This window comes from Sceloporus occidentalis, unplaced genomic scaffold (assembly GCF_023333645.1).
Source record: "Sceloporus occidentalis isolate IW3139 unplaced genomic scaffold, rSceOcc1.0.p SCAF_3, whole genome shotgun sequence".
In the NCBI taxonomy this organism is placed as follows: Eukaryota; Metazoa; Chordata; class Lepidosauria; order Squamata; family Phrynosomatidae; genus Sceloporus; species Sceloporus occidentalis.
The window spans coordinates 138852402-138865924 of NW_028316983.1; the positions used below are offsets into that span (position 1 = coordinate 138852402).

Sequence of the window (13523 nt, forward strand, 5' to 3'; positions counted from 1 at the left end):
TATATTGTAGTAATTCTCTTTTAGTGTACTATTTTTGTATCTTTTAATTGTAATTTTTTTGTAATATTGTAAGCCACCCTGAGTCCCATTATTATTATTATTATTATTATTATTATTATTATTATATTGTAGCTGAGCTCTGGTGCCAAAACAAATTACAGTTCCCAGAATCTCATAGCACTGAGCCATGGCAGTTAAAGTGGTGTCAAACTGGATTATCCCTGCAGTGTGGATGTAAGGAATTTGATTCGAGCACTGCCTTTGCCTATTAATTCCACCAAATCATCCTTTCTCAACAGCATTTTAAACTATTAGGTCCTATATAATAGTGTGTGTGTGCGCGCGTACACACACACACACGATTGTGTATATATACATGTTTCATATTGTGTGTATACTATTTTTTATATATATATATATATATATATATATACACACAATATTGTGTGTATACTATATATATATAAGTATGAACACAAAATCATATATATGCACACATATATGTACATATATATATATATATGATTGTGTATATATATTATATATATTATCTGTGTGTATACTATTTTATGTATATATATATATGTAAGTATATACATACAAAACATATATATATATTAGTATATATATATATATACACACACAAAATCATATATATATATATATATATATATATATATAATATTATATTATATACACACACACACACGTCTAATAAAAGTACTTCTTTCCCACAATGGTGACGTAAGAACGCCTTTCTAAAGGCCGAAGGGGCAACCTTCCCTTGAGGAAGATGGCGCCAGTGGCTTCAAAGGCAGTCCTTCCCCGTCTCTAAGGCACTTCCGGCTTCTTCCTGGACCTTCCAAAGCACAGTAAACGGGAAGAGGAGGCCGCCACCATAGAGTTCGGAGGCTAGAGTGGCGGGGAAAAACACCCCTATCCTCATTCAGAGTCTAGGCTCCCCGTCTTTGTGGCTCCCGCGGTTGCTAAGAGACGGTGAGGGGGGGCGCTGGCGTTGCTATAGCAACCCAACGACGGCGTCCTTTTGCCTCTGTTGGCCTCCATTTCAGGAGCGGCTGGCTGAAAGAGAGGAGGAGGCCGACAGAGGAGGAAGCGGGAGACGAAGGGGTGTGTGTCGGGGCAGGGCTAATACTCATTGCATCCACACTGGAGAAATAACCCGGCTTGGTGCCGCTTTAACTCTTTGTCTGGCTCTTTGCTATGGAATTCTGGGAGTTCTCCCAGAATTCCATAGCAAAGAGCCAGACAAAGAGTTAAAGTGGTGCCAGGAGGAGCTACAAAGGCCTAGCGGAGTATTCTCTCCAGGAATCTCTAGGTCTTTCAGTGCAACTTTTAGTTAAAGTTGACCATAGAGTTGCACTGGAGGACCTAGATATTCCTAGAGAGAACATATTAATCAAATCCTGGCTCTCCTCATTGCTCCTTTGTTGCTATGTGCCTTCAAGTCACTTCCAACTTATAGTAACCCTAAGGTGAACCTCTCATGGGGTTTTCAGGCACAATTCATTCAGGGGAGGTTTGCCAATGCCAGTCCCTGAGGCTGAGAGAGTGTGACTTGCCCAATGACTTGCACCTACTGTACTATGTTTATTTATTCCAAATATTGGTTTTCTGTCTTTTAGGCCTGTGCCTTCTCAAGGTGGCTTCCAACAACAGGTAAAAAAACACACAACCAAATCACAAACAAAATTAGACAAACTTACATGTAGATTAAGTAATAACTCATTAACAGAAGTAGAAAGAGTCTGGACACCAGTCATGAAATAATGGAAGACGGATTGGCAAGGTCTGATTGTATATAGTGCTTTGCAATGAACTGGGGAATGGACATTTATAAGAGGGCTGTTAACTCAATATAAGAACACAGTGTGGTTTTCTAGCAACCCTCTCTTGTATTGTTATAGGTTTATTTTGTTTATTGTAAAACTTTAGTTGTTTCGTAACAGGCAGATCCACGAAAAACGATGCTGTTGAAAGTGTGATTTAGACATTACTAAAGGAAAAAACAGCAACCAAGTTAAGAGTTAAAAGGAAGAAATTGGTTTTCAGTCACTAAGAATATAGAAGACTTTTATTCATATCATTAGGATTAATTGCTAGAAATGGCTAGTATGTAAATAACACCTTTAGCTGTGTTTTATTTGTATATTACAAATGTTATAAATAAAATATGTGGGGGAAAACCCTAAACCAACCCTATATGTCTAGCCTGTGTAGAAAACCTATATGCATGCAGTTTATATTTGTGTTTTGCTCCAGGTGGCACCAAACCATCACCATCACACACCAGCAGTTGGAGTTATAGATGGGGAACGGCCCCTGTTTCCTCTGCCATTTTGTGAGTGCATTTAATCCCCAAGAACCTTTACACATTTGTTGCTAACTGCCATGAAGTCAACTCCATATCACTTGTCATCAATAGCCCTGCTCAGGTCTTGCAGACTCAGGGCCATGGCTTCCTTGCTTGAGTCTATCCACCTGCAACACAGCCCTCCTCTTTTCCTACTTCCTTCTATCTTATTGTCCTTTCTGATGAGTTATGTCTTCTCATGATGTGTCCATAGCATGGTCGTCTCAGTTTACTCATCTTGGCTTCCAGGGAGAGTTCAGGCTGTATTTGCTCTAGGATGCATTGATGTGTCTTTTTATCATCCGTATAAATCTTCTCCAGCACTACAATTCTAATGAGTTGATTTACTTCCTGTCAGCTTCCTTCTCTGCCCAGCTTTCACAACCAAATATAGAAATGCAAAGTACATGTCATGGACCATCAAACTTTAGTATTCAGTGACATATCTTTACACTTCAGGATCTCGTGTAGTTCCTTCATAGCTGCTGCCCTTCTAAGTCCTAGTCTTCTTCTGATTTCTTGACTGCAGTCTCCATTCTTATTAATGACTGAGACAAGGTATGGAAAATCTTGGACTATTTCAGTGTCTTCATCAACTACTTTAAAGTTATATGAAAAATCTGTGGTCATCCCCCCCCCCCCCAAAGTTCAACAGTAAACATACCTTTGCATTGGCTTCCTTGAGTGCAGCTTCCACTTCACTTTCTAAAACTGGAGGTTTTTTAACATGATTCTTCCTTGAATGAGTTTGTCGTTCTTTCATCTCTTTTTTATAGTTCTTCTGGGTATTATTTCCATCATCCATTTATTACTACAGTACTTGGTAATGTAATGTAACCATGCTGGTAATAAAGAATTTTCACTCTTCGTTTAAATGTCCCTTTGATTTCTTGGATCCTGTGGAAGAGGGTTCTTCTTCCTTTTTAGTTGTCACCTTTTAATTCTCTGGATTGATCATTCTAGTAGTTCTCCTTGTCCCTGTTCACAAGTCTCCGAATAGTTGCATTCAGAGATCTGACTCTGTTTCTGCCCCCTTTTACTTTTGCTTCTCATCTGGTCCAAAACACACTGCAGAAATCATCCAGTTTGAGACCACTTTCACTGTCCTGGCTCAGTGCTAGGGAATTCTGGAAATTGCAATTTATTGTAGCAGCAGAGCTCTCTGAGAGAGAAGGCTAAATGTCTCACAAAACTACAGTTCCCAGAATTCCCTAGCATTGAGCCAGGGCAAATAAAGCGGTCTCAAACTGGATGATTTCTGCAGTGTGTTTTGTACCATCTCTCATCCATTGAGGTTTCTCTTTCTTTTTGGCTGCAGAAATGTCTTTTTGCACCCGTCCCCAACAATGTCCCTGGCTTCAGTCCAATGTCGTTCTGGCTCCCAGTTGATTAGGCTTAATAGGAGATGTTATTTTCCTTATCTTTAAGTATTACAAGTATGTTCTTGATGTTGTATTTTGAAGCAATGATTACTTTAGTGTTTTTCTTTAGCCTTCTTTTAATTCTTGATATTAGCAGTTCATGGTCTTGTTTTTGCCATGGAAACTGAGTTCCTTCATCTTCTGCTTTCGACTATGTATTGTGTTTGATTTCTGTATTGGCTATCAGGAGATGTCACCTCTTGAGTCGTTTGGAAAATGTGTTTTGTGTTTTGTGATGAACAATCTGTTGACCTTGTAAAATTAAAGCCAGTCACTCTCAGGCTTCATTCCCTGATCATAGGGCAAATTTTCCTACAATCTTTGATTCTACTCTGTTTCCTGTTTTTACATTCCAATCACCTAAGGCCTGTTACAGACTGCCAAAATAAAGCTGCTTCGGGTCTCTTTGGAGGTATGCTGTTTAAATGCTGCATGCATCCTAAGAATCCAGAAGCTGCACCAAAGCTGCACTCCAGTGCTTAGGAATGGAGTGTGGCTTTGGCGCGACCTCCGGACTCTTAGGACCCATGCATCATTTAAATAGCATACCTCCAAAGAGACCCCAAGCAGCTTTATTCTGGCAGTCTGTAACAGGCCTATGATTCCCAAGAAGCCTTGTTTAGGTATGCGATCAGTTTCCTCCTGGACACCAGTATAACATTTTCCATTTACACTTTTAGCCTCATCTGAAAGTATGCCAACGTGTTTGTGCTGAAACCCACAGTTCTACAACCAGTTGCGTAATGAGTACCACAGCCTTGAACCTCCCCCTCTGCACAATGGCCCATTAGTTCTCTGCCTACTGAATATGTGTGCTTGTGGAACAGTTGTGAGAACTGGGAGTCACATTAGCAATCTCTGAGAAAGAGCAACCATTTGTGCAGTTATTGTGATATTCTGGCCTATATGTGTGAACAGAGGTTCTGTTCTGTGGAAACTAAAATTTTCAGAAGTAGTAGCAGTTTGTTCTAAAATTAGCTGCACTTGATTTTCCTGTAGTTGGTTCCAAGATAAATCCCCCCACCCTGGCCCTCACCTATATTTGCTAATGTTTAAATTGCCAGGAAGGTGTAACAAGGGAAACTTAGGCAGAAATAACAGTGGAATTTTGAAGGGGGGGGGGGATTCCATATTTAAAAGACTAGCAAATGTATTATTTCCTAATCAGGAGTTTATTGTTACAGCTGATCAGATTATCTATGGCTGTAAAACTGAGATAACTATATGGCAATCACTGCGGGACAGAGAGCAGGGGATGACTTCTTGGCTTTCTTGTGGGGTTCAGGAAGTATCTGGTCACCAGAAGGAAATGGCGTGTTGGACTAAATGAATGTTCGGTCCATTCATATGTTCTAGTTTTATCAGATAATATTGTGCAGGTATATAGGTTACAGAAGTAGATATAATTGTGTGTAGAGAAAAATCTGTGATAAGCTGATACTACAAAAGGCAAAGAGTGTGTTGTGAAAGCAGATAAATCTATGAACGAGAACATGCTAATCGGAGAAAAGGGTAGCATTTCTATAGTTTTTTTGTGGGTTTTTCGGGCTAGCATTTCTGCCATAATGGACATTCTTTAGCCAAAATATCAGGACACTGCAGCTGATAGGTGTGTTGTTTTGTTTTGAAAGAGTCAAAATATTAGCAAAGGAGAGGCATCCCAAAGGCTGTCAGTAGACAAATTAATAGAGTTGACGTTCCAGGCAGATAGAGACAAACTTCAGAGAAAAGTTTTATCATACCCTGCTTTTTAACTTCCTAGAAGCATATGGTAGCCACTAATGAAGGCAGTAATGGTGCACTGAATTGCAGTTTGACATAGTGAATAGAATGTTGCACTTGAATCAGCGCAGTGGAAGTCAGAATTGGATTCAGCCACAAAGCTCATTGTGTTAACTTTGGGACAATGACTCTTGGCCATTTATACTTTTGTTACTGTGAGGATAAAACAGGACAAATATAAGTATGCTGGCCTAAGCACTTTGGAGAGAAGTGGGAGGCAAAACTGATTAAAACTTTACTGATTCAAGTCTCTTGACTACTTTTCTAATTTCATTTATGCAGATGTTAGAATAACATACATCTACTAAAGAATAACATTCTTTTCAGTTTTTTTAGATTTTTGGTCTGGGACGTAGAATAATCATGCCTGTTCCAGATGTTATGTTCTGTGCGCAGCAGATTCATGTTCCACCTGAGCTGCCAGATATTATGAAACAGTTTACCAAGGCTGCTATCAGGACCCAACCGCGTGATGTACTCCAGTGGTCCTATGGGTGAGTAGGAAGCAAAAGCTAATGAACCTGATTTAAATATCTCTCTTTTACAGCAGTCTCTTGAACAGAGAATTGTCCCTGAAAATTGTAATTACAGACCAGGCTTGCCATTCATTATTATTATTATTATTATTAACCTTTATTTATAAAGCGCTGTAAATTTACACAGCGCTGTACATAAATTTTTTAGTCAGATGGTTCCCTGCCCTCAGGCTTACAATGTAAAAGACACGACACAAAAGGAGAAGGGAGTGGTGGTGGGGAATAGGATCAGGTCCAGCAGATCTTCTCCACCTCCGAGGCCTGGACCAAGGCAGATGGACTGGAGGAAGGGCTTGGCTTCTTGATTGATGGTTAGAAGGAGGCTTCCTGGGTCAGAGAAGGGCTCACCTCTGGGAATGCTTCTCTAAACAATATAGTCTAGAGTCATTCATGGACTTGAACTCACACAGATGGCAAGCTTGGGGGGACAAAATGGCATCTGAGTCTGCGCTGTGCACGCAGTGTGCACGCAGGAGCACACCACCTTTAGAATCAATGGGACTTGAAGTCCTGTGGGGGAGTTTGGGCCGGATCCCACGCATATACAAAGGGACCACTGTATAACCTATTCAGAGAGGAAATGTGTTGGATTCAGCTTCTGAAATTGATGACTGGTTCTTTAATAAAGGAGACATGCAGAGTTTCCCTCGCCTCACAGTGTTTACTGCAGTGTTAATTCAGAGGAGTAATTTGTGCAGAGATGTTTATTGCATTGAGGAGATGCTGCCCCTGAACATAGATGTTGTAATGTTCTGGGGAGATCGAACCACTCAGGTCCTGTTCAAATTAGGTTCAAAGATTGTTGTTATCTGCCCTTGAGTTGACTTCTACTCATGGCGAACCTGCGGATGAGACATCTGCAACACCTCCTGTCCTCTTCCTCTCTACTCAGTTGGCCATATAACTGCACTGGAGGACCTACAAATGCCTACAAAAGTGTTTTTTCTAGAAATCTCTGAGTCCTCCATCTTGACTCTATGGTCAACTTCTTGCAAAGTTACGCTGGAAGACCTACAGATTCCTAGAGAGACCGTATGAATCAAATTAGCGAATAATCAAATCTGCTAAAGTCAAAGCTGCAAATGCGGAGGGCCATCTGTACTTCCAAAGGGATTTGGTGTGTGTATATGGGTCATATATCCCAGGCCTGGCTTTTTAGAACCAATGGTGACATTCACAGGTTGGGAGGGGTTGTAATCCTTGTTCCCTTTCTTCACTTTTTGGGGGGGAGGGAAAATATTCCTGTTCTCAAGGAGACATGTCTATTGGTACCAAGGTCAGCATGGCCTGACACCAATTGCACATCTGTCTACAGTTATGCTACCACATCTACCACATCTCTGCCTTGTACCAAATGGCTCTTGGGGCTGCTTCAAAAAGTATACAGAGGCAGAATACAACAGTCCTATGAAACTGCTATATGTAAATCTTAAAAAAAGCTAATACATATGTGTGTTAATACATGTATGCGTGATTCTATATAATAAAAAAATAACATTAGACTGATAAGAAGACCAGTAACACTCCATGCCAATCCTCTGGAATTGTTGTCAGTCATAGTTTCCAAAGAAGCCGCCATGAAGTCTGAAATGCACATTAGCTATTTTACACTTGGTCTCACCCCTCATCTGAGACATCCGCACAGGAACAAAATTTTCTCAATGAAAAGGATGATAGGTTATTATTTTACATATTTGCATGTAACATATTGTTTGGGTTTTAATTCATGTACTGACTTAAAGATGTTTAATTGTGTATATGTATCTGTCCTTTCTATTTGCCACCTCAACCATATTTGTTGTATCTGTGCTATCATAGGTATTTCTATGCTTTGTCACATGGAGAGCCTCTTCCTGTGAAGGAACGTGTTGAAGTGCCAGTAGCCACACAGAAAAATGACACAGGTCTGACACCAGGACTCCTTAAAATTTTGCATAAACAGGTAAAAAGTAAAATGTTTGGAATCTAAGAAGACTATTACTTAGACTATCCTAAATGAGTGTTATTTTAACAACGAGCTAATTTCTTGATCTTTTTTCCTATGTTTCATTTCTGATGGTGGCATTTTTTAAAGCTTTCTGAAAAGGGAACTGTGGAGCTACCAGATCTTCAGAGAAAATGGAAAAACTTGTGCTTGCCAATGGCACAACTGCACAACCTTCTTCGACTGGACGACTTTTCGGAAGGAATTGAATGGATGAAATTTTTTGCCCTTGGTTGTAGTGCTCTTGGTGGGGTATGTAGGCTTATGAACATCTTTCTTACACCAAATTGAACTGTCATGTATTGAAACTGAGTAACTAAATGTTAATTTTAAAAGATACAGGAAGAGTACAACACAGTTTAAACCATCTTTAAAACAATTAGAGGTTCTAATCGCTAGACTTCTTCTGGTCCTCTTTGATGGAGTAACTACAACAGTGGGGGCACCAGGAGGAAAAAGGCTTGCGGGTATAGCAGCCAGGCAGGAAGTGAGCTTTTGTGTGCTTTCCCCCACCACTGCTGTACAACAGAAAAAGTGTAACCATTAATGTAGTGCACCGACAGGATTCCAGCCTGTGTTTATAAGCAAAACATAAACAAAAACAGCAATGCAACCTTAGAAAACATATGTGTGTAACATATATCTGTCTCTAAAGCTTGGGGTGGGCAACTACAGTGGGAGCAGGAGACAGTTTTCACCCCTTCCACTGGCTGCCCTGTCATATTTTCAGCCAAGAATGTGACCTATATGTAACAGGAGGTTTTTTCAGCTTTAAACTTCTGGGTTCAGATGCCAATTTTTCAAACTTTGAAATAAATTTGGAGGGTTAGGAAAGCCTTAGTGTTAGGTATATATGTAGTAATTACACACATGGCAACTTAACATTCTTTGCATAGTTTTTGATAGCAGTGATGTTCCCACCACATGTGTCACCTGGTGGCTGACGGGGAGGGTAATGGGAGGGGTAGCAGTGACCCAAAGAGCATACTTGCCCATTTCCTTTGCTGTATGGTGGCCTTCTCCTGAGAAGGGAGCTGCTGCCCCAGCGAAGCCTGGAAGGCCACCGCCCCAGCAAAGCCTGGAGAGGTGCACTCGCCCTTCTCTTGCCACAATGGCAGCTTTCTCCTAAGGAGGAAGCCAGCACTGTTGCAAGGTCTGGAAGAGTGCATTTGCCCTGCCAAGCTTCACTGTACGGTGACTCTCTCCGCAGGAGGAGGCCACTGCTCTGTGAAACTTGGAAGGGTGTGCTTGCCCTTCTCCTTCACTGTGGTAGTGGCTTCTTCTGCAGGAGGGAGCTGCCACCGCAGCAAATCCTAGAAGGGTGTGCTCACCCTTCTTATCTGTCACAGCAGTGGCCTTCTCCTCAGGAAGAGGCTGCCACCCCAACAAAGCCTGGAGGGGCATGTTTGCCCTTTCTCACCCTCCAAGTGGAGGAGGGCCCTGCTGAGTGTCACCCCTTTTCTGCAGTGTCACCTGGTATGGACCACCCTCTAGTGGCACCACTGTTTAGTAGGATATGCAAGATGTAGAGACTGTATAAAGATCACCTCCAGTTGAACCTTTTCCAGCTGTAGCTGTGATGGAAGCTGAAACTGAGGCAGGGCTCATTCTGTGCTTATTTATTGTCAAACATATGAATGAATGAATGAATGAATGAATGAAACTTTATTTTTATACCGCCATTCCTGCGATCACGGCGGTTTACAACATATGATAAAATACAAAATACATCACATGAAATCCCCCATATTAAAACAATACACAACATCATTAAAATCCATCATTCATTCCTAGTAATTAAAACCAATTAAAAAATCAATAAAACAATTCAAGATACAGTCACACAGTATACACGCAGTATACAGGAGAGAATGGCAATCAGGACATGTGGGGGAAGGCTTGGCGAAATAGGTGAGTCTTAAGATTTTTCTTAAAAGACTCGAGGGAGGGGGCTGAGCGGAGCTCATCAGGGAGAGAGTTCCAAGACTGCGGGGCAGTAGCAGAGAAAGCCCTTTGCGCAGTTGCAGCATATCTCATCTTAGGAACTCTCAAGAGTTTTCTCCCTCCTGACCTGAGAGTGCGGGGCGGATTATATGGGGAGAGGCGGTCCTCCAAGTACTCTGGGCCCGAGCCATTTAGGGCTTTATAGGTAACGACCAACACCTTGTATTGTGCCCGGAAGCGAATAGGCAGCCAATGCAGATCTATCAAAATAGGTGTTATGTGGCTGGCCCTGGAACTACCAGTGACCAGCCTTGCTGCCATATTCTGAACCAACTGTAGCTTCCGGGTTTGGTACAAGGGTTGCCCCATGTAGAGCGCATTACAGAAATCAAGTCGAGAGGTTACCAGTGCGTGTACCACTGTTTCAAGGTCCCCCCGGTCCAGGTAGGGTCGCAGCTGGCGTATCAGCCGAAGCTGATAACAGGCACCCCTGACTGTCGCATCCACCTGAGAAGTCAAGTGAAGCGATGAGTCCAGAAGCACCCCCAGACTGCGAACAGTGTCCTTCACGGGGAGCGTGACCCCATTCAGGACAGGTGGACAAATTTCCTTCCCAGTACCGGGGGAGCCTATCACAAGTACTTCCGTTTTCTCTGGATTCAGGCTGAGTCTATTTTCCCTCATCCAGCCCATTACCAACTCCAGGCAGGCCACGAGAGGAGAGATGCCATCCCCAGTCACTGCATCAGTCGGAGACACAGAGAAGACTATTTGGGTGTCATCAGCGTACTGATAACACCGCGCCCCGTGTCTCCGGATGATCTCTCCCAGCGGCTTCATGTAAATGTTAAATAGCATAGGGGACAAAATCGCTCCTTGAGGGACCCCTGATGTGAGGGTCCTCCTATCGGAGCGACAGTCCCCCAGCTCCACCATCTGGAATCTGCCTGAGAGGTAGGAACGGAACCACTGCATAGCAGTGCCCCCGATACCCAACTCCCCCAGGCGATCCAGAAGGATACCATGGTCGATGGTATCGAAGGCCGCAGAGATGTCCAAGAGCACTAACAGGGACACGCTACCCCTGTCCATGCCCAGACGGAGGTCATCGACTAAGGCGACCATGGCAGTCTGAACCCCATAGCCCGCCCGGAAGCCAGTTTGAAATGGGTCCAGATAATCCGTATCCTCCAGGACCCTCTGTAGCTGGAAGGCAATGTGCCAAAGTGGAATATGTGCCACTTTCTGCAGTTGCTGCTCTGGTGGCTTTATTAATACTTTTTTCTTACTTTGTTCGTATTGCAGCCCTTAGGATGAGGCAGGGTATAAATCCTTAAAAATACATATAGTGTTAGAACAGCTATGACTGAAACCTGTAAGCTGTTTTGTATTCAAATATATTACTTTTGACAGCAGCGGCTATTGTTTGATTGCTTCTCTCATTGTTTTGGATCTTCTTAGTCCTTGCAGAGTTCCATGAAACATGCCTGTGAAATTCTAACAAATGATCCAGAGGGGGCAGCAGCCCGCATTCCATATGACACATTTGCATTCCTTTATTCCTACTTGGCTGGCTTAGATGAGGAAATAACAGAGGAGTCAGTAGAGTCTTTTCTCAAAGCTCTTAAAGAACATGTGTAAGTATTAATTGGCAGTATATATGTATACTTGTGTTCTGGCATGGGATCATTCTTGCTCTGTAAGAGTTGCATTATGGTAGTACAGGCCTTTCTTGAGAAGTAGTGGTTTTAACTCGCAGATGAATCAGGTTTTGTTTTGCCACCTGCTTCAAAGGATTGCTCTTACAGTCTTTACAACCAGTGTGCCCTAGCCTGTTTCCCTTTGACTTCTGCTTAACAGCTTCTTTCACTTTGAGTCATGCATTAGTCTGAGAACTAGTTGGGTCAAAAGAGAAAAAAGTGATTATTAATTTGCCTCTTTTAATGAAGAATTGAATTGAAAATATTGGAGTTTTTTTTTTTTGAGGGCTAGAGCTGCAAAGTAACTGTCAGGTCTTAAAATATATGCCTGCCACATTTTAGCCTTTTGGACTCATGTAAATTTAAGGTTATAGTATTTCTACCCTCCTCTCACTGCACACACTTCTTTTTGCATCATTAACCACGATGTAATTTTGCATCTGCATTGTTAACACTAACCCTGGTGATCTTTAACCAGGTTTGCAACCAGCTTCTAGTTTAAATCCATCTGGGAGTCAATGCCCATGTTCTTCTGGAAAGAACATGTACTGGAAAGACTAAGAGCCCTCCTCCTGACCACCATCTTGAGGGGGAGAGATGGGGCCTGGCCTGGAAAGACTAAGAGCTCTCCTCCCGACCACCATCTTGAGGGGGAGAGAGGCCTTGCAATTTTTTGTATTGTATTGCAATTTTTATTGTACACCACTATGATCATTGCGGAATAGCGGTCTATAAATAAAACTTATTATTATTATTATTATTATTATTATTATTATTATTATTATTATTCTGTTGATGCTGAAAGGCCAAGGGATGAATAAATTTAGCATAGAGATCAAGAGAAGAGAGCCTATGGTTGCTTCTGATCTTGTTAACCATGGTTGAGCTATTGGAAAATTACTATGTCAATAGTCCATAGCTGAAGTCTTCCATACTGTGATTCTCAGTTCTTACTTAATTAATGGCAGAAGAGAATATCCATGCTTGGGGCAATATAGTCATTCTGCTTTCCCCTTCTGCATACGCACACTATTGTAATGGCTGTATGATAAGTCTTCCCGGCAGTTCCCCTCATTATAAAATACCTTATTAACAGGGAATTTAGCTATTAATTATCATGTTACCAGTTTTGGCTAAGACCTGAGTGTTTTGTATTTTTTCTCAGTGTGACATCTTATTTATTTATTTATTGCCCAGCTTTCTCCCAAAATGGAATTCATCATGGATCATCTATATAGGGAATATATTGTGGAACAGAATAAATAAATATCCCTGAAAATATTGTGCTAAATTCCCTCTTATGTAAGTGGTGTCATGCCAGAGTTGCATCCATGTGGAATGGGGAGACGTGCCATGGGATTAATGCAGAATAATCTGAAATGATAGTGTTAATAGTGCAAGTGTATTTTCTTCTAATTTAGGGCATCTAAAGACTATATGGTTGGACCTGCAGATTTCTCCACTGTTCAAAAGAAGCCTTAAGACAAAGAAGAGGATGAGAAACTTTACTACCTAAACAGAACTTAAATGTGGAAAAGCATCATTGTGTGCAAATAAAATACAGCTTTAAAAAATAATGTTAAAAATTGCAGTCTGCTTTTGTGTTAGCAGTAATGAAGTAGCTTCATGTCAGAACATGATACTTGGTGGAGCACTGTTTGGTAGTTTCCAAAGAGGAGATCCAGAGGAGATAACTGTAATGAGTGATCAATTGATAGAGATTTTTAAACTTTGAATGCCATAAATTAGACTTCAGTAAGATGTATGTATAATGGTACATAATGC

General features: G+C 41.5%; 1 protein-coding gene across 5 annotated transcripts; it reads left to right on the top strand.

The window, feature by feature from the left end:
- The first annotated feature begins 886 nt into the window (after positions 1–886).
- Positions 887–13315, top strand: ROPN1L (rhophilin associated tail protein 1 like). 5 transcript variants are annotated; one of them, XM_089516442.1, is made up of 9 exons: positions 887–1128; positions 1644–1677; positions 2281–2359; positions 5911–6068; positions 7929–8052; positions 8185–8346; positions 11500–11675; positions 12936–13040; positions 13160–13315. In XM_089516442.1, exons 3-8 carry the CDS (start codon positions 2327–2329, stop codon positions 13012–13014), a joined length of 732 nt encoding a protein of 243 aa, XP_089372568.1. In that variant the 5' UTR covers positions 887–1128; positions 1644–1677; positions 2281–2326; the 3' UTR covers positions 13015–13040; positions 13160–13315. The 5 variants fall into 5 exon arrangements, with proteins under 5 accessions (XP_089372568.1, XP_089372572.1, XP_089372571.1 ...); XM_089516445.1 differs by having other exon boundaries at positions 888–1128; positions 5902–6068; XM_089516443.1 differs by having other exon boundaries at positions 888–996.
- Positions 13316–13523: the final 208 nt, after the last annotated feature.